At 42.9% G+C, this 21,206-nt stretch overlaps 1 protein-coding gene across 1 annotated transcript; it reads right to left on the reverse strand.

Moving 5' to 3' along the window:
- Rnf168 (ring finger protein 168) lies at positions 1-20,757 on the reverse strand. The gene is made up of 6 exons (XM_005071684.4): positions 19,752-20,757; positions 14,094-14,170; positions 11,844-12,023; positions 7,754-7,875; positions 6,137-6,218; positions 1-2,600 (listed from the first exon to the last, which is right to left on the reverse strand). The coding sequence occupies exons 1-6, from the start codon at positions 20,050-20,052 to the stop codon at positions 1,665-1,667; spliced, it is 1,698 nt and encodes a 565-aa protein (XP_005071741.2). The 5' UTR covers positions 20,053-20,757; the 3' UTR covers positions 1-1,664.
- Between the last annotated feature and the right edge of the window lie 449 nt (positions 20,758-21,206).

Here is a 21,206-nt window from a genome sequence, read left to right on the forward strand (position 1 = left end):
TTTTTATTAATCATTCTTTTAATCAATGAAATATATATATATTTAGAACTCAGAGATGCCACTGCCTCTGCCTCCCAAGCACTGAAATTAGTTAGGCATGTACCACCATGCCCAGTCTCTTTTAAATTTTATTTCTAACATCTGCACAGCTTTAGTATTCTGATAAAATTAAATGTTTTCCACAAAGATGAGGAAAACAACAGTTCACCAATGACCAATGAAAAATGTAATACTTTCTAACATAAAGGCATAAACAATAGGAATAACAGAAAGGCTAAAAGAGAAATGACAAATCTCAAAACCAACTTCAATCAAGATGACTTCCCCCTGGGCAAGCTGGTGGAGAAGTACATAAATTCTAACCATATCACTCCTCTTTTTCTTTTTCCTTTTGGTCATGAAATATTCCACAAAGATTCAATGTGATAGCTTTTAATGTGGTGTTCCAACACTTAAAGCATCAAGTTAAATTGCTCTTAGAAAAAAATTTGCCAAGATAAACATAAAAACAATCTCAAAACTTGGAAGAAAAAGCTCAAATGACAAAAATGTGGATCAAGCCAAACTCTGTACCAGGGCAGTTCATTATGTTCACAGTATATGGATGTCAGGATACCAGATACTAGTGGAAAGATAATAGTAAAGTTAAACTTCCTAAGATTAAGTCAGTTTTCTTTGAATTACCTTTCAGGGGAAGCCTGGGAAAACCCCACATACCACTTTCCATCTCTGCACACAAACAAAAAGTATGAGCCAGTAAACAATAAGGGTGGTTATTGACAGTGTGCAACAGAAGCCTACAGTATAATTTTCCTGCAGTAGATTTCCTTTTTTCTAGAAGAGATCAGTAGAAATATCCCAATATTTGCCAAGATACCATGATGTAAAAGCTGAAAACCCAAAATATTTTTTGGCACCTAAAGAAGGGTTCATGGAGCTGGGCGTTGGTGGCGCACGCCTTTAATCCCAGTACTCGGGAGGCAGAGGCAGGCTGGTCTCTGTGAGTTCGAGGCCAAGCCTGGTCTACCGAGTTCCAGGACAGGCTCCATTACAATACAGAGAAACCCTGTCTGGAAACCACCCCCCAAAAAAAGAAGGGTTCATGTTGTGCCACAAGAAATCCAGTGCCTATTCTAGACCCAGTTTCTGGTTACAGTTCCAGTGACCCCTAACTGCCAACCCACCACTCAGTCCCATCCCACTCTTAAATCCTTCTGTGTTAACCACCTAGTAGCCCTTTGGTCAATTACTTGATGTAGATCCTAGTCCATCTTAAACCAAAGGAAATGCTAGAATGCTTAAAGCAGGTATGGGAATAAACTACTTTAGTGTTATGGAAAATACCCTTGCGGATTCCTTACCCATTCATGGCACCTGAAGATGTCCCACCTAGGCATTTTATACTTGTAAAGACTGCTGCAATTACAACATAGCAGTACTGACAACACAAACAATTCTTAAGGACCTTTCCTTGCCACTGACTTTTGCAGAAAAGTCTACATATTTGTACTCTTCCTTTGTAATCACCCCTTAGAAAAGTGAGTAAGCGTGCTTGCTGAGCAGAAGTTAATGACATCTCAAAGTTTTATGATGGGAAAGAGATAGCTTTACAATACAGCTTTACTGGATTACAAGACACTCTCTTTAGCCATGCTTTGCTTGGTTTATCGCTGAAACATCTGGATAATACTTTTCTGTGAATTACTAGACTGTAGGGAATAAGTGCGCTTAGATACATTACTACAATCATCTTTAGTAGAACTTGGCATCTTTCTTCCATTAACTGACTCCTTCCATGTGCTTTTAAAGGGTTGCCAATATTCATCTTTTGTGCTCCTCTGAGATTTGGACCTCTCTGAATTAGTGGGCTTTGCAGAGTTCCTATCTTTGGAATTCTTCCTCTGTTTACTCAGCAGCCTGTCTGGTGGTGAAGATGTGCGCAACTGGTACTGATTTGGGGATCCTTTTTGTCGGTTAAGCATCATCGGTTCTTTGTCTACCTCTTTCTGAAGCTGTAATGCTAACAATCGGTCCTGTTCTTCTTGCTTATGTCTCTCAAAAAGCCTGTGTTCCAAATCTATCAGTTTTTGTGTAAAATTCACTTCTGTTTCTTCTTGATCTGATGATTTGAGGACCACTTTCCTTCTTTTTGCAGAAAAGCATGGATCCATGACTACTTCAGACACAGACTCCTGGTTTTCTTTTTCGGAAATCTCTTTTCCAACTACTAGATGAGGTACTCTACTTTCTGGAACTCTGTTACCGCCAGCTAACTGGGCCATACCTGACACAGAGCATTCTTCATTTTCTATTTTACCAGAAGGCTTAACTGTAGCTTCATTAGAGTAGGAAACTTTGGCTTTAGATCCCTCATGATTTACAACACATAAATCATCATGATTGGTTGATAGTGTCTCAACTGTTCCTTCAAGGCACTGTTCGGCATCACTGACACGTAACCATGGCACAGGTGACTCTGCCAAAGACTCTGAACCTTGTTCTTGGGTTTCTAGGCATATCTGAGGAGAAAGTGTTGGCATATCTTTTTCAATTTCTGTGTCTTGCCACACAGGGCTCTTCATGTCACTACTGTCAATTTCCTGTAGAAAACAAAATTACTGATTGTATAAAGGGAACATATATAAGCCACCTACCCCCACACCATAGGTGAACGGTCACTATACACCATCACATATTACTAACAAGGTATGTTCTCATCACCTTTGCTCCCCCCACCTTTCCTTCTCTTCTCTTTCTTGATGGGAACAAGAATCAGAACCTATGTCTATCATAATTCTTTCTTAATCCTATGTTTACCTTGTGTGCCAAGTAAGATTAGGACAATTAATTTCACTGCCATGAACGCCTACAATAAGCCCCACACCTATATCTAACATATGGCCAATAGCTGGCATCAGGCCTCTTTCATCTTATAAACTTTGACTCCAGGACGTCTTGACCTTTATAGATCTTCTCTGGCATTTTAAAGGTTTTATATTGTGTGTGTGTGTGTGTGTGTGTGTGTGTGTGTGTGTGTGTGTGTGTGTATGTGCATGTGTGCATATGTGGCAGGGGATATATGGACATGAGTGCAAATCTCCAGAGTCTAGAGATGGCATTGAATCCCCTGGAGCTGGAGTTATAGTCAGTTAATGTAAATGCTGGGAACCAAACTTGGGTCTTCTGGAGGAGTACTGAGTGATCTTAACTGAGGCATCTCTCCAGCCCTTCTTTGTTTTTTTCCCCTTCAGTTTTTTGAGATAGTTTCTCTTTCTCTAGCTTTGGAGGCTGTCCTGAAACTCACTCTGTAGACCAGGCTGGTCTTGAACTCATAGAGATCCGCCTGGCTTTGCCTCTTGAGTGCTGGGAATAAAGGCAAGCGCCACCAACTGGGCCTGAATGAAGTGCTTATACAAATCTCTTCTGAGGAAATTTCTTCTTTGAGATAGGGTCTGACAACTTAATCTGACCTGAAACTCTTGAACAAGAGATTCTGTACTGTAGCTTCCAATGTTGTAGGACTACAGGCATATGGCACTGTGCTTCAACGTTTTCTGTTTGGTTTTGCTGGGCATGAAACCTAGGACCCTGTCACATGCTGGGAACAACGCTCTACTACTGATAGCCAGGAAGATTTTTTTCCCCTTGAGACAGGGTTTCTCTGTGTAACAACTCTGACTGTCCTGGAACTCACTCTGTAGACTAGGTTGGCCTCGAACTCACAGAGACCCTTTTGCCTCTGCCTCCAGAGTGCTGGGATTAAAGGTGTGTACCACGTCGCCTGGCCAAATTATTTTTAAAAACAAAACTTGAGATACAAAGTTCCAGGACAGCCACAGTAAGACCTTGCCTAAAAACAAATGAACAAACAAACACACAAGGGTTGGAGATGCAGCTCAACTGGCAAAATGCTTGCCTAACATGTAAGAAATCCTGGATTCAAACCCTAGTATCACATAATATCAGGTACGGTGGTATATACTCAAAACTCCCACACACAGGAGGTGGAAGCAAAAAGAGCAGTCGTTCAGGATCATCCTGGCCTCATAGCAAAAGGTAAAAGCTACCCTAGGCTATGTGACATCTGGTTTTGTTTTTCTTTTTCTTTTTTGGTTTTCTGAGACAGGGTTTCTCTGTGGGTTGGGATTAAATGTGTGCGCCACCATCGCCTGGCATTTTTTTTAATTCATAAAAGGTAATTATTGATAAACTAAGTAGGATATATTAGCAAGGTGTCATCTGAATATCTAGGAAGAGATGATTTTCAAAAAATTTGTGTAAACCCTTGTTTCCCTTCCCCTCCACTTCCCTTGGTGCCGGGGATCAAATCTGGACCTCACTTTATGTATACACTGTATTACTGATCTACAGTTCTAGCTCATTCTGTTTCTCAGGTTCCTGGTAGGTGCAGATTCATTTTAATATCCTTTATGAACATGTGTCTGTTTAAGACAATGTCTCATGTAACCCAGGCTGGCCTCAAACATAAGATCCTCCTGCCTCAGCCTCCCAAACTCTGGCATATCCCACATTCCTAGCCACTATTTGTGTTTTCTCTAATGACAAAGTAACAAATACTATTACCAGCACTGTGGTTTATCTACATTGAGCATGAATAGAAACACTAAATTAGAGACTAGCAAAAATATGCTTTCTCTTATTTAGCCCTTAGGTAAAGAACTTAACTTACAAGACTGGAGTGACTAATACTGGCTGCACAGCCAGAGGGCCCAAGCCAGAGGACCAAAATTCAATTTCCAACACCCACATGAGAGTTCACAGCTATCTGAGACTGTTCCAAGGGATTTGTCGCCCTCTTCTGGACTCCACAGGCACCAAATATGCAGGCGGACTTGGAGGCAAAATACACAATTCCTTTAAAAATTATTATTTTGGTTTTTTAAAACAGAGTTTTACTCTCTGTATCCCTGGCTGTCCTGGAACGCATTCTGTAAACCAGGCTCTCCTCAAAATCAGAAATCCTTCTGCCTCCTGAATGGTGGGGTACCACCACCACCTGAAAAAATAAACACATTAAAAAAAAAAAAAAGCCAAAGTTTGAAGTGACTTACAGATCCCTGAGAGCTGCCCACTAGGGATGCTACCAGAAATAATTGAATATTTTGGAAACAGAGTTTTATTATGAGTTCAGACTGGCACGGAACTTGCTACGTAGTTCAATTCACAATCTTCTGGCCACAGCCTCCACCTGCCTAAGTGAAAGGATTATAGGTCCAGAAATCACTCTGACATGGGGTTTGAGTGCCACCACACTCTTACTGACACAGCCCTCCTAGAAGAGCATCTTAAGGTTGTCTAGGTAAAGTGGTGCCAGGTGTAGCCTATCAGCTGTGTAAATGCTGTCAAGTTAGCCTGATTTTAGAAACCCTGGCCCAGAAGCCAAGTCCAGGCTGCTGCCTATGTTTGGGAACAGTTTGGGACTGGAGAGTTGGCTCGGTTCAGAGCACCTGTTGCTCCTGCAGAGGACTCCGATTGATTCCTGGCACCCGCACGACAGCTTCCAACCCCCGTATCCCAGCCCAGGGCAATGCCCCCTTAGGGTCTTCTTGAACACCAGACATCCACATGCTGTACACACACAAAAGCACAACATTTATGAGGCTAGGCAGATGGCTTAGTGGCTAAGAGCATTGGCTACTCTTTTGGAGGACCTGGACTCAAATCCCAGCCCCCAAAATAACAGTTCACAACTGTCTAACTTCAGTTCCAGGGGATACTATACCCTCATACAAATATACATACAGGTAAAACACAATGCACATAAAATAAAAATAAATCATTAGAGCTGCGTATGGTGGTACACGTCTTTAATCCCAGCACTCAGGAGGCAGAGGCAGTTAGATCTCTTGAGTTTGGGGCCAGCCTGGTCTATAGTTCCAGGATAGCCAGGGATACACAGAGAAACCCTGTCTCGGGGTTGAGTGGGGTGGGGAAGAAAAGTTTTCCTGGATACAGATAAGCTCACTTGTTTGCATATTTACTAAGGAGGTATCCACTGGGAGGAGCAATGGCAGAGCGCCTCTGATAACAGAGAAAAAGTGAGATGAAGACCGCACAAGTCCTAGTAACCCACAGAGGAGTCAAAGCCCTGAGAGCTTCTTCAGCACCAACATACCTTAGATAAGCAGCTTTTATCTTCTCCACATACAGCTTCACATGGCCATGCTGACCCAGACTTCAATTTAGGTGACAAATATCTTTAAGCAAAAAAATGTTAAAAGTTACTAAATCTTGAATACCTCGAAAAAAGCAATATGCTAAAGGAATATGAACCACTTATACCTAAAGGTTGTGTGTTTGCTGGCTATTTAACTTACTGGAGCAGATGTCATCTCCAGGGACACAACCTGAAACCTGAGTAGTCTAGGACAGTGAGAGTGCCTGTCTAGCAGCTGGAAGTCCTAGCTTCCTGCCTGCACTGCAGGGGGTGGATGGGGGTCTCTGTGGTGATATATTTATGATTTATTAAGGCTTACTGTGGGGACACCACACCTTGAGCAGAAACCCACTTCCCCTTCTGCTCTGGGAGCAGGCAGCTGTGAGATAATGTTTACTGAAAACAATTCAGTGCTATAAAGCTCTTGATAGGGCTCAGATAAGGGCTCACTCACTGAAACACCATGACTTTGACACCCCCTACGGCTAGATGCCTCTTCCTGCTCCCTGCTGTGTCTCCCCGATTCTGGGGCTTAAACCACCAGCCAGGAGGGTGAGAAGTCTGGAAAGAATTGTATGTAGATGGATGGCAGAAGTCCTTAAAAAAGGGAAGCGTTTTTTTTTTCTTGGGAGCTCTCTCTCCTAAGCGGACTTGGGGTCTCCTCCTAAGCTGACTTGGGAAGCATAAAGTTTTCTTAAAGCAACCGACTGGTCTCTGTGTCATCTATCCCGACCATCTCGCTACATTCTCAGATGCAGGCTGCACAGCAGGTGCGACAGCTTGCCTGAAGATTAAAAAAGCAAAGTCAGCCACAAGCTATAGAGGACAGGCAGTGGTGGCACACACCTTTAATCCCAGGACTCAGGAGACAGGCAGATGAACCTCTGAGTTCACATGAGATTGAATCAGTCTAAAAGAGTTAACACAGCTCATGCCTTTAATCCCAGGACTCATGAGAGGTATTTAAGACAGAAACAGGGTCTCAGAGATGGCATTCATTCTCCAACCACATTGAGGATACAAAGCATATCAGTCTGAGTGAATATGAGGAACAGTGAAGTCGGGAGAAGTGTGAAGATCACCCCTTTGGTCTGGGCTGAAGTAGAAATAAGAGCTGGTGGCTGGCTGCTTTGCTTTTCTGATCTTCAGCTTGAAGTTTGAACCCCAATATCTGTCTCTGGGTCTTTTATATTGCATACTACAGATTTCAATACAGTATTTTAGTATAAAAACATTAAAGAAGCCGGGTGTTGGTGGCGCACGCCTTTAATCCCAGCACTCTGGGAGGCAGAGGCAGGCGGATCTCTGTGAGTTTGAGGCCAGTCTGGTCTACAGAGCTAGTTCCAGGACAGGCTCCAGAACAATACAAAGAAACCCTGTCTTGAAAAAGCAAAAAAACAAACAAACAAACAAACAAAACAAAACATTAAAGAAAAGGTCATACTAAATATCTCAAAAATATCTTTAAAAAACATAAGCTCAGTAACAAAACTTGAAGAATCAGTGGTCGATATGAACAAAACTCAAAGTATACAGTAGGTCATCAATGGATAAATGGCAGCCATGTTCACTTACTTTTGAATATCTCCAAAGTTCTTTTGTTTGTTTGTATTTTTCTTTTGTGACTTGTTTGTGACTGCATCAGATTTTCTGGAACTCGAAGGAGAAGCCAAGATATTTTTCTCGTAGTTACTGTTCTTCAATCACAAGAAAAACAAAAACATTATGAGAAAAAAAGCTTTGAATTCTATGAACTCAAAATTCTTAACAATTATTCAGAAACCGAATTCTTCAAATCCTTTGAAGAATCCTGAGCATGTTCATACTTCATTCTCATTATCTACACTTTATTTCGTAATAGTCATCCACATAGCATTTACATTGTATTACAGACCATAAGATATGATTTAAAGTCCACGGGAGGCAAGACTGTTCAGTGGCCAAGGTGTTCATGCTAAATCTGGCAACCTGAGTTCCATCTCAGGACCCATATGATAGAAGCAAAACCAACTCTCACAAGCTGTCCACTGACCTCCACACAAGATGCTGTGGTACATGTGTACACACACACTCATCAAATACATAATTGTAATAAAAATAAGGATGCAGGAGAATATTTTTTGGTTATATGCAAAGCTGTGCCATTTTATATAATATTTGACTATCTTTACATTTTTATATACATGGGAGATTCCAAAAACTAATTTATATGCCAAGGGATGCCTCTATAAACAAAAATAAGCTCATTTAAGTTCATCTAAATTAAACACATTTGTTATTATATATATAAAATCAAACAACATACACACAAATACACTCTCCTTCAAAGAATGATGACACTAATTAATCTCCAAGCTGATAATTTCACTGGTTTTTTTGTTTGTATTTAGATTTATTTATTTACTTGTTTGTTTGTTATCTGCATGTATCACTGCAGGTTAGAAGAGGGCACCAGGCCGGGCGTTGGTGGCGCACGCCTTTAATCCCAGCACTCGGGAGGCAGAGGCAGGCGGATCTCTGTGAGTTCGAGGCCAGCCTGGTCTACAAAGTGAGTTCCAGGACAGCCTCCAAAGCCACAGAGAAACCCTGTCTCAAAAAACCAAAAAAAAAAAAAGAAGAGGGCACCAGATCTCATTACATGTGGTTCCTGGGAATTGAACTTAGGACCTCTAGAAGACCAGCTAGTATTCTTAACCACTGAACTCCAGCCTCTTCTTGGTTTCTTTCTTTCTTTCTTTCTTTTTTTGAGACAAGGGGTCTCTGTGAAACAGCTCCAGCTGTCCTGGAACTTGCTTTGTAGACCAGGCTGGTCTTGAACTCAAAGATCCACCTGCCTCTGCCTCCTGAGTGCTGGAATTACAGGTGTGTGCCACCACCACCCAGCTCGTTTTGTTTTCAATAAAGATTTACTTATTTTACCAGCACATATGTCTGTACACCACACATGCATGCCTGATGCCCCAGGAGTTCAGAAGAGGGTGTTGGATACCCTGGAATTATAGTCACAGATGGTTGTAAGCTGCCATCTATGGCAGGTGCTGAGAATCAAACCTGGGTTCTCTGCAAGTATAGACAGTACTCTTTTTTTTTTTTTTGGTTTTTCAAGACAGGGTTTCTTTGTATTGTTTTGGAGGCTGACCTGGAACTCACTCCCTAGACCAGGCTGGCCTTGAACTCACAGAGATCCACCTGCCTCTGCCTCCCCAGTGCTGGGATTAAAGGCATGTGCCACCAAAGCCGGGCTAGAAAGTACCCTTAACCACTAAGCCATCTTGCCAGCCTTTGACAGTCTCATGTAATTAAAGAGCCAAGGATATATCTGAAACAAAAATTACTACACAGAAATAAGTCATAATTGTTTATCATCTCTAAAATTTACATTAACCCAAAAATTACCCTAAAATTTCAATAAATCTTCTGGGACCTCATGTGAAACTAGAATTAGTCTGTAAGTCAGGTACAAGTGACTCTGAATTCCCCTCTTCAAATGTTTCCATCTCTCTCTGCTTTGTTCATAGACAGGGTTTCAAATATGTAGCTCAGGCTGGCCTTGAAACTGCAGTGATCCTTTTGCTTCCCCCTCCTAAAGTGCAAGGGTTGACCCTCGGCTGGTTATTTTTTAATTTCTTAATTACATATCTTTCTAAATTTCTACTCAAACTGAGAAAAGGATATAACAAAAGGGATTAAGATCACAGAGCTTAAGAGTACATTATTAATGGTAAGATTCATTAAAAAATTCTAGGTATATTTCATTTTGGTGAAATATGTTCTCAGATGTATTTTTCAAAAGTAGGGGAGTTAATTCTCAGTGGCTCTGTACCCTCAATATTTCAGACACCCTAGCTCTCACTGGAAACAGTACTCATGTTGGGGTACCCCGAATTGAGGAGGGGTCCCCAAGCTGGATTTGTCACCCCAAGAATCAAGAGTCCACGCGCCAATTGATGCAACACGCAAGAGGCTTTAATTAGGCATCTGCAGATGGGCCTCTCGGTCAGCTTTTAGACCGATTGGCCCCAAGGTTCAGTTACAATCAGCTTTTAAAGACAAAAACCACAAGCTTTTGGGAGGGGTCCCTATCTCGTGACTGGGGAAGGGGGTACGTAACTCCTGACCCAGGGAAGTAGATGTCTTCCTGACCTACAATGTTGTAAATTCTTCAAACCTTGGCATGGTTAATTATCTCTCCCTAAGTAAATAGTGTTATCTCCTTGTTTCCCACTAGTCTTTTTTGCCCATCTCTGACGCCCTGGTCAGTTCTTCACAGATGGTCGGCAGCCCGTAATTGGCCTTTTGTGGATTTACAGCCCTTCTGCAATTAAGGTTGCTAAACCATACATTCCATTCTGTGGTATGGCCGGTTCCTGGGATGGGGTCCTTTGTTCACTTCCCAAGTTCTCTAGTGGGGTGCCCTCCCTGTTTAAGCTTATATTTTATTTCTATAAATTCGGGGTCTTTCACTCACTAAGACGCATCCCCAGAGAGCCCAAGTCAATTTGATTTAGAGTAGGTTTGAGTACTTGTACTTTATTTTCAACATACTTTAAATTGTTTTAATGATTTCTTCATGTATAGGTGTTTTGCCCACGTGTGTGACTGTGCACAACATGTGCTGGGGATCAAATCCAGTTCCTGAAAGAGCAGCCAGTGCTGTTAATGCTGAAACATGACACCAGCCCCTGAGAGTCTGTATTTTAAAAGAAGCCTAGGGGGGCTCAAGGCATATAGCTTACTGCTATAGCTTGTGCTAAGGCTTTGGCTTCAATTTGCCAGGCTCTTTAAGCCATAGGTTTAGAACCCTTAGGGTTTAGTGTATGTTTTACCATATTGCTTCTCATTGCTCTTCATAAATAGTAGTTTAACGGTAAGATAAGGAAGTCCCAGTTCAATATATTATTTAAGAATTAGGCTAGGCTCAGTAGTCAATGTACTTGCCACCATGTCTGGATTCCTGAATTTGATCCCCAGAACCCACATAGAGGAAGGAGAGGACCAACTCTTGCAAGCTATCCTTTGACTGCCACTCATGTAGTACCTACACAATATTATTAAAAATATTATTAAAAAGGATCAGGCTGAGGGAATAGCTTACTTGTTTAGCATACCCAAGGTCTGGGGATTTGATCTGTACCACTGATAAGTATGTCTCCAACTACAGCAAATAGGTAACAATACACAAAAATATTTCAGTCATAAAAGTTTGTTGGGTTAGGAGCAGTGGCTCTTGCCTTTAATCCCAGCACTCAGGAGGCAAAAGCTGGAGGATTTCTGTAAGATCTGCATGGGGAGTTCCTTGACTACACAGGATTACAGAGTGCTCCTGTCTCAACAAACAAACAACAACACTCAACAAAAAATAAGAAGAGTTGCTATTAATTTCCCCCCTTGGGGCTAGTGAGATGGCTCAGAAGGTAAAACCACTCTCTGTTCTTCTAGAGGACCCAGGTCTCTTCCTAGCACCCATGTCAGCACCAACTGTTTATAACCCTGCTCTAGAGGACCTGATGCTCCCTTCTGGACTCTGGCGACAACCCAAACAGATGTGGCATATACTCAAAACAAAAAAAACCCTCCCCCTTAAGTAGACCAGATACCCTAGGAAACTTGCGGTTGTGGTGCCTGCCTCCCTGCGGGGAGCAGAGTGATGGCGGCCGGCACTTACGATGCTGACGCTGAGCCTCCTTGCCAGCTCTTCATCGCCTTTCAGCTGCTCCTCCATCTCACTTCTCCTCTTCTGCGTCCGTCTCTTTTCCTCCGCCTCCTCCTCTGCCAGCAATCTCTGTATGTATTCCTCACTGGCTTTATTTTCTTCTTCCTTGCTGGCTTGTCGTTCAGCCTCCACCTTAAAAATCATAAAGGACATCCTTTGCTGAAATTTCTACATACTCATATTTCACAGTAACTGTAAAAGAAAATGAAGTGAAAACTGTCAAGAATTTCTCTCCAATGAAATTCAAGTCTCCATAGCAAACTGCTATACAGCGAGCAGTTCAAAGTCCTACACCTCAGGGGGACCTCTGGCCCCCAGTCCTTACCGTTTCCGCCACAGCAGCACAGACAAGCAATGTTTCCTCAGTTCACGGACAGTCGCGTGCTGACTAAGGTAGACCTAGCTGTCTCTGCTTGTTCTAGCAGATTTACTAAGGAAAAGAGAAAGAACTCTCAAAAGTAGAATGGGAGCCAAGGGAGGAATTACCCTAGACTCAGCTGCTGCTGCTTTTTTTGTTTTTTTAAAGATGGGTCTCATCTCTGTGCATGCAGCCCTAGCTCATCTCTGTGCATGCAGCCCTAGCTCTCCTGGAACTCACAGAGACCCGCTTGCCTCTGCCTCCTGAGTGCTAGACTAAAGACATTCACCACTATACCTGGCATTTGTTTGTTATTTGTAAATATTATTTGTGTGTGAAAACAGGAGGATCACTGGGGCTTGTTGGCTTCCAGACTAGCTGATTAGGAAAAAAAAGCAAGTCCCGAGTTCAGGAGACATTTGCCTGAAAGGAGTAGGTGGAGAATGACAGAGGACACCCAACACCCTCTGTGCATACACACTAACTTTGTAACTGACAAACATATGCTGACTTTAGGTGGCTGGGGAGATGGCTCAGTGTGGTTAGCACATGCTATGCAAGCATAAGGAAAGGTGGATGATGTGTTAGCATCAGTCTAAATCCCAGGTGTTCATTGGCTGGTCAGTCCAGCTGAATTGATAAGCTCCAGGATCCAGGAGAGACTGAGATTCAAAAAAAAGTTGAGATTGATCAGGAAAGATACCAGATGTCAATTTCTGGACTCCACATGCATGGGCACACATGTACAGACATAATAAAAAAGACCCAAACATTTGACTTTAGCTGGGTGTGGTAATACACACCTGTAATCTTAGAACTCTAGAGGCTGAGGCAAGTGGAATACTTCCAAGTTCAAGGTCAGCCTGGGTTAGATCATAAGCCCCTATCTCCAACCCTCACTTCTCCTAATCAAACAAGTAGTCTTTCTGGAAGTCATATTGGGTGAGTAAAATGTTCCAGTTCTATTAACATTTAGGAAGCAGCTGCTGTAGCTAAGCTTCCAAAATGAATGCTTATCACAACAGATTCTCGGTTCCTTGTGTAGAGTCAGTAAAGCTCATCTCTCTTCTTCTAGATTTACTCCTGAGCTCTGTCTTTGGCAGCCTAAGATCACTGTGAATCCTTTTATTCACTCATGTCTTAGATGATACCACCATGAATAACAAACTTGTCATCCGCATAGAACTGTGTGTGCTTCCTATAAGTCAACAGCTCTTATTTTTTAGATCAGCCTTATTTCATTATAAAGCTAATACCATGTTGGGGCTTGTTTGCTTCTGAAGTCTTATTCCCCCACCACAGGGGTGGGGAGAGGGGAAACGACACGACACCCCCTTTTGTGATGTCACACACAGCTGCTGTATTCCTCCAGTAGTATGCTGGTGCTGAGTTAAATACACAGCCCAGCCAGGCGTTAGTGGCGCACGCCTTTAATCCCAGCACTCAGGAGGAAGAGGCAGGTGGATCTCTGTGAGTTCCAGGCTAGCCTAATCTACAGAGTGAGTTCCAGGACAGACTCCAAAACAATACAGAAACTCTGTCTTGAAAAACCAAAACCAGGTATGACATCACTATTCAAATGACCCTACCACTATGAGATGGAGGTAGGAGGATCAGAAGTAGTTCAAGGTCATCCTGGGCCACAAAAGACTTTCAGGCCAGATTGAGTTTCATGATACTAATTAATGAGGAATAAGAGGGACTATAAAAGTACATTAAAATCACTAGCATTTCAGTACATGATAGTTATATAAACATGACTTATATATAAATGAGATTTCTGAGATTGAGCGCATAGCAAAGACATTTTCAACAACATAAAAAAATCAAAAACTCACACCTACCTTACTTATCTCCTCTTCATATTCTCGTCTCAACTCCCCAGGTTTACTTAACAGACGAACTGGCTGGTAGTCATCAACTGTTTCACACAGGGAAGAAAATAGTATTAGGGCAACAGAACTTCATGGCTAACTTTGGCTTCCCATTAAAACTTAATGAGCACACACAAAGACAGACAGACACACTCTTTCTAGACTCCATAAAAATACCTATAAAAAGCCAGTTGGCGGTAGTGCACACCTTTAATTCCAGCACTCCAGAGGCAGGGGTAGGCAGATCTACAAAGTGAGTTCTAGGACAGCCATAGGCGTTACACAAGAAGCCCTGTCTCAAAAAACCAAACCAAAACACCTGTAAAAGGCAGAGCTAGGGATGTGGTTCAACAGCAGAGCCCATATCTAGCATGTATCAGGCCCTGTCATAAAAAGCCACCAACAGCGTACAAAACAAAACAAAAAAGTAACCCCTCATAGTATACTAAGAGATTAAGGAAGAGGAAAAAGTAATTTTTAAAAACCAGGCAAGGACAAGCTTCCAACTTGTGATCCTCCTGCCTCAGACTCCTGTGTTGTAATTAGAAGCATGTGCCATGAACTACCAAGCCCAACTGAGTCTTCTCTAATGTTTTGTATTTTTTCTGAGAGGAAGCATTAGATACCGTGTTGAGCTGTGTTCCAATTCTAAACCCAGGATAGGATCTTATTTGGAAATTGGATAATTTTAGAGGTAAAGTTCAAGTATGGTTATTGGGTGAATCTTAATTATGACTAGTAGTCTTGTAAATAGGAGACAAATTTGAACAAAGACTACCATGCACAGCTGGGAGATGTATCAAGGCAGGCAGAGAGGGGGTCTGGAGAGATGGCTCAGTGGTTAAGAGCATTTGCTGCTCTTGTAGAGGACCAGGATTTGATTCTCAGCACCCACACAGTATCTCACAACCACCTGTAACTCCAGCTTCAAGAGAGCCAGCATCCTCTTCTGGTCTCTGCAGGCACCAGACACACACATGGTAAAGATATACATGCAAGCAAAATATCAATACACATAAAAGCAAGGAAGAGTTCTGTTTCTGACTGCAAAAGTCAAGGTTACAGCTTGACTTCTAGCCTCTAAAAATTAGGAAATTTTTCATTTTTTTAAGTCATCTAGTTTGTGGTACTTTGTCATTCTGTCTTTAGGAAAGTAATATATAAATTTTTTTCTTTTCTTTTTGGTTTTTTGAAACAGGGTTTCACTGTGTAGCACTTGCTGCTCTAGAACTCTCTCTGTAGACCAGGCTAGCCTAGAACTCAGAGATCTGCCTGGGATTAAAAGCATGTGTCTCTATCCCCCACCCTCCCTGTTTTCTTTCCTTGTAAAGAAACATTTTTTATCCATGTGTGTGTATGCCTGTGAGTTTTATGTTCAGCACAGGCATGCAGGCACCAATGGAGACCAGAAAAGGGCAGGACCTTAGATCCTCAGCAACTGGAGTTATAAGGAGTTGTAGGTCCTGGTGAGGTTGCTGGGAACTGAACCCCGTCCGATAGAAGAAGTGTTGTTAGTTGATGAGCCATTCCTTAGCCCCTTGTTTTGCTTTTTTCAGACTCTTGCAACATAGCCTAGGCTGGTCTCAAACTTGCAGCAGACCTCGTGCCCCAGCCTTCCAAGTGTTGGGATTACAAATGTTTGCCATCTGTATCCAGCTTTTATTAATATTACATTTTATTTATTCTGGGGTGGAGGGCCATACACCATGGAGTGAGTGGAGGCCAGAGGACAACTTTCAGAAGGTGGCCCTCTTCTCTACCATGTAGGATTTCCTGGGATCACATTCAGTTGTCAGACCTAGCATCAAGCACCTTACTAGTCCCAATGTGTTCAGATTTTCATTCTTTCAAAGACACTGTCTCACTATGTAGATCAGGTCATGCTGGAACTTACTAAATTCACAAAAACCTGCCTGCCTCTGCTTCTTTCAAGCTATGTCTAGAGATGTGTGCTACATGCCTGGCTCTACCTTATGACTCTTTAAACTACTTTCTTAACAGTTAACCCTTACTACTGAACTTTAAAATCTTCATCAAATTTCTAAAGATTAGACCTAGGATAGTCAGTGGCAGAGTGCCTTAGGCTCAAACACACACACACACACACACACACACACACACACACACTCTCTCTCTCTCTCTCTCTCTCTCTCTCCTCTCCCCTCTGTCTGAGTCACAAGCTTTTAAAAGATCAAGAGTCAGCTGGGTGGTGGTGGTGCACACCTTTAATTCCGGCATTCCAGCATTCAGGAGGCAGAGGCAGGCTGTAACTGGAGTTTTCTTGTTCTGCCAAGTCCCACAGTTACTTCATCCCCAAATAAACACAGACACTATAGAAAATTGTTGGTAAAGCCTCCCCATTTCTATTAATCTAAAAGTATTTCCACATGGTCTTATCTTACCGGAGAAGGGTCGGGAACACTCCTTCGGAGGCTAGCTGGCATCTCTTCGATGTCTCTCTCTTTCTACCTCTCCCAGAATTTTCCTCTTCTCCTAGTCCCGCCTATCTTTCTGCCTCTGTTGGCCAAACTGTTTTATTCATCAACCAATAAGAGAAACACATATACAGAAGAACATCCCCCATCATCAGGCAGATCTCTGTGAGTTTGAGGACAGCCTGTTCTACAGAGTGAGTTCCAGGACAGCCAGGGCTATATGAGCCAGGAAGATAACTTTGTGATAAAGATACTTGCCACCAAGTGTGACTACCTGAGTTCAATCCCTAGGACCTACATGGTGGAAGGAGAGAACTGACAACCAAAAGTTGTCCTCTACTCTCTTGGTTATCCACACTACATTAACACATGGGTCTAACACACAGACTTCTTAGAAAAAAAGATTGCTACAGGAGAGAAGAGCCACCTTTAGAATATCCAAATTTCACCAGGTGTTGGTGGTGCATGCCTTTAATCCCATCACTCGGGAGGCAGAGGCAGGCAAATCTCTGTGAGTTCGAGACCAACCTGGTCTACAAGAGCTAGTTCCTGGACAGTCTCCAAAGCCAAAGAGAATCCCTGTCTCGAAACCGCCCCCCAAAAAAAAAATATTCAAATTTCCTATTTTGCAACTGTCATTTTGTAGAAACCAATGCAGGCAAGAGTAATAGTTGTTAAATTTGCTTGAAAATTTGTTGGAGAATCACAGTCTTAAAGTATCATTTCATAGTTACATTAATTCCAAGGGATACAGTTGAGAAGTCTGTCACTATTACTAGGGAATCAGAACATTATACATGAGACAAAATAGCATCATGTTCTTACTGATAAATTGTGTGAAAGGCATAACCTGAATGTGAGAAAACCAAACCAAAGGGGGAAAAAACATGTCTCTAATTCTTTGCTGTGGAACCTGTCAATTTTGTTCCTATTAGCCACTACTGTTATGACAAAATGTCTCATAAACAGCCTGAGAGAGGAAAGATTTACCTTGGATTAAACAGAGCTTTGCATCCATGGTTTTATGCCTGTGCAAGGTAGAAACATGATGGTGAAAAGGCTTGGTACGGGAGAGCTGCTTACCTCAACAGCAGCCAAGAAGCAAAGAAACACAGAAGGAACCAGGAACAGTATATATACCTTTCCAAGCCATTCCACAGTAAACAGTGCATTTCCTCCAGACAGGCCTCACCTCCTAACAGCCCATTTGGTATAAGTTTATCAGTGGACTGACCCATTGATGAAGTTAGTACTCTCCTGATGCAATCATCTCAGTAAGGATGGCTGGGAACAAAGTCTTCATCCCACATAAAAACTTTAGCAATTCCTTTTAATGAGTGAACAGTATATTTTGTTGTAGATATATACACATTTAGCTTATCCATTCATTGATGACACTTGGGCACATCAAATTTTTTTATTTTATATGTTTTAAATTAAGAGGAAGAACCTTTCTTCTCATATTTGAATCATCTGAAAACTATACATTAAAAAAAACTTTCATTTAGATAACAAAAAGATAAATTCAGCACTTGGAAGGCAGGGCAGTCAGTGCTCTTAACTGCTGAGTCATCTCTCCAGGACCAACTTTTAAGCTTTTTGAGATAGGATCTCACTAGTCCTGCCTAGACTGGGACTTCTTTTTAAAGACTGAGGTTCTTGATGCAGATTCCCTGATGAGTTTCTTTTTCAAATGGGCTATTTATTTTTCTGATGAGTTATTTTGCAACAAGGTCTCACAACATAGGCCTGCCTGGCCTAGAATTTGCAGTGACCTTCTTGCTTTTTTTTTTTTTTTTTTTTTGGTTTTTCGAGACAGGGTTTCTCTGTATTGTTTTGGAGGCTATCCTGGAACTAGCTCTGTAGACCAGGCTGGTCTCCAACTCACAGAGATCCGCCTGCCTCTGCCTCCCAAGTGCTGGGATTAAAGGCGTGGGCCACCAACGCCCGGCTTGACCTTCTTGCTTATAGGTAGGTATTATTTTTCTTACTATCTACGATTTACAAATATTTTCTATTTTGTGGGCTGCCTTTTGCTCTCTTGATACCTTGGCTATTTTTATTTATCAAGTGAACTTTAAAATAAACAAACAAATAAATAAATAAATTTTGGGCTGTAAAGATGGCTCAGTGGCTAAGAACACTAACTGGTCTTCCAGAGGTCCTGAGTTCAAATTTCAGTAACCACATGATGGCTCCCAACCATCTGTAATGTGATCTGGTGCCCTTCCAGCCTGCAGGGATACATGGCAGACAGAACACTGTATACATAATAAATAAATGAATCTTAAAAAATTGTAGTTTTGGGGAACTGATGCCACTTCTGGTCTCTAAGGGTTACTGCATGCACATGATGTGCTCTCTCTCTGGCTGGCTTTGAACTTTGGAGATCCACCTACATTTTGCCTCCCCAGTTCTGGGAATAAAGGTGTGTGCCCCCGCCACCACCACCTGGCCACAAGAATCTGTTTTCAGACAAAGTCTTTCCATTGTAGTTCTGGAGCTCAAATAAATAGAGCAGGCTGACCTTGAACTCAAGAGATCCTACTTCCTGCATCTGCCTCCCAAGGGCTGGAATTAAAGGCGTGCACCTTGCTTTAAGCAGTGCTTGAAAGGTGACTATTACCATATGCATCTCTACAAAGCTGGGGGTTGCTGTTTAAGATTTGTTGCTTAAACCAGGCATTGGCGGCGGGGGGGGGGGCACGCCTTTAATCCCATCACTCGGGAAGCAGAGGCAGGCGGATGTCTGTGAGTTCGAGACCAACCTGGTCTACAAGAGCTAGTTCCAGGACAGCCTCCAAAGCCACAGAGAAACCTTGCCTCGAAAAACAAAAACAAAAAACAAAACAAAACAAAAAAAAACTGCGTTTGCCTTTAACGGATATGGGAGCGGGGCTCATAAAACCACAAATCCCCAAGATCAACTTAGACTATTTAGTCCTCTTTTTCCTTTTTTTTTTTTTTCTTTCTCCGCGACAAGGTTTCTATGTGTAGCTCTGGCTGGACTGGAACTGGCGCTATAGACCAGGCTGACCTCGAACTATACACCTGTCTCTGTCTCCCAAGAATTAAATCATGCGCCACCAACCGCTCCCCCGGCCCCCCTTTTAATAGAAAATGATGGCTCCCTCTCTAGGCGACTTTGGGCTTTTCTCTTTTTAACCCAATAACCATGTTGAATTTTACTCACTGATTTCCTTTGATTCCTGCCCAGAGGCTCTAAGCTTGCACTCGTTTGCATAGTGTTTTTGAATAATCTCCCACAGGTCTCTATTGACAAGAGAATTTCTTCGGGTATGGTACCGAGTCCACGAAGAGACCCGTCGGCGACAGAAGGGACAGCACAGGTTGGCCTTTTCAACAGTGGATTGGAAGCAGGGGTTACAGAGCGTGTGGTTGCAAGGAAGGGTTACCGGCTCTAGTAGGATTTCCATACAGATGCCGCACTGACATTCTCCTAAGGAAGGGATGGTTTCTTTGGATTCAGCCATCTTCAGACGCTAACGAGGCCTATGTCAACAGCTAGAAGAAACCAGTCTTCCGGCTAAACACAGTACGGAGAAAGTCAACGAGCGGTTTAGTTTTTATTCGGACATGCAAGCAGCGTACTGGAATCCAGACAGGCTGAACTTCCCCAGGCCCGAGGCAGACAGGCGCCGAGATGTCAGGCGAACAGTTATGCCCTGCGTCCAGCAAGGGAATGAATGAACGTTCCTTCGAGAGCGCGGCGGTCTCGGGCCGGTGAGTGGTTCCGGCTCCCCGCGCTGCAGACAGTCGGCTCCAGCTCCCCTTCTCACCGGGTGAGGACCCGCCTCTTCGCGCCAGGCCTCCGGGCCTGCCAGGCCCAGAAGCCCGGGGACTGCCGCTCCGAGAGCACCGCGTACCGCCAGGAAGCCGGGCTCGGGCGGCCGCTAGACTTCCGTCTCGCCGTTGCGGCGGAGGCAGCCCTCCAGTTCCCACACTCCCGCTTCTGGTAGCCTCGCGGTTCCCCAGGGTCCCGAGACCCAGACGATCAGATTCGCTGTCCCGCCGACCAGTTCATTGGCAGCCGCAGGAGCAGGTACACATGATCTACACACGTCACAATTCCCCGCCAAAACGGCACTTCTTACCCAAGGAACCACTCAATTGGGCGGGACTTCCGGGAGCTGCGCGCGCAGTTGAGCCCTATCTGCTGGTCACAGTTCCACCGGTGTTAGGTGGTTCATCTGTTGTAGGCTGTAAAAACTTGGTTAGTCACTGTCTCAAAAGTGAACTCTCTAAACAATAATTTTGATAATTATTCTCTCAGTACTCTTAGAAGTATTTTTTGTTTCTCCTAACTAAAGTTTCCAAAGTTAGTAGTGCCAAAAGAAAAAAATGTAACAAATTCAGCTAAAAAATATTTTGTTTATAGTGTGCCTTAGGACGAGCAGATAGATGTTGGCTTTATAGACAAGTGGTGTTCAAGGAAAGCAACAACACAAAGCTGGAATGGTGGCTTCAAGGTATTCCTGGAAAGGTTGAAGCGAGGGAGTATGGCTATGGTAATAGCTGAAGCTCAGCAAATTGGAAATTTGACTGTTATTGCTTTCTCCCTCCCCTGATTTTTGGGTGCTTAGTTTGGGACCTACACCCAGAAACTTCAGTATGAGTTTGCTATCGA

This window comes from Mesocricetus auratus, unplaced genomic scaffold (assembly GCF_017639785.1).
Source record: "Mesocricetus auratus isolate SY011 unplaced genomic scaffold, BCM_Maur_2.0 Super-Scaffold_100008, whole genome shotgun sequence".
NCBI classification, from domain to species: Eukaryota; Metazoa; Chordata; class Mammalia; order Rodentia; family Cricetidae; genus Mesocricetus; species Mesocricetus auratus.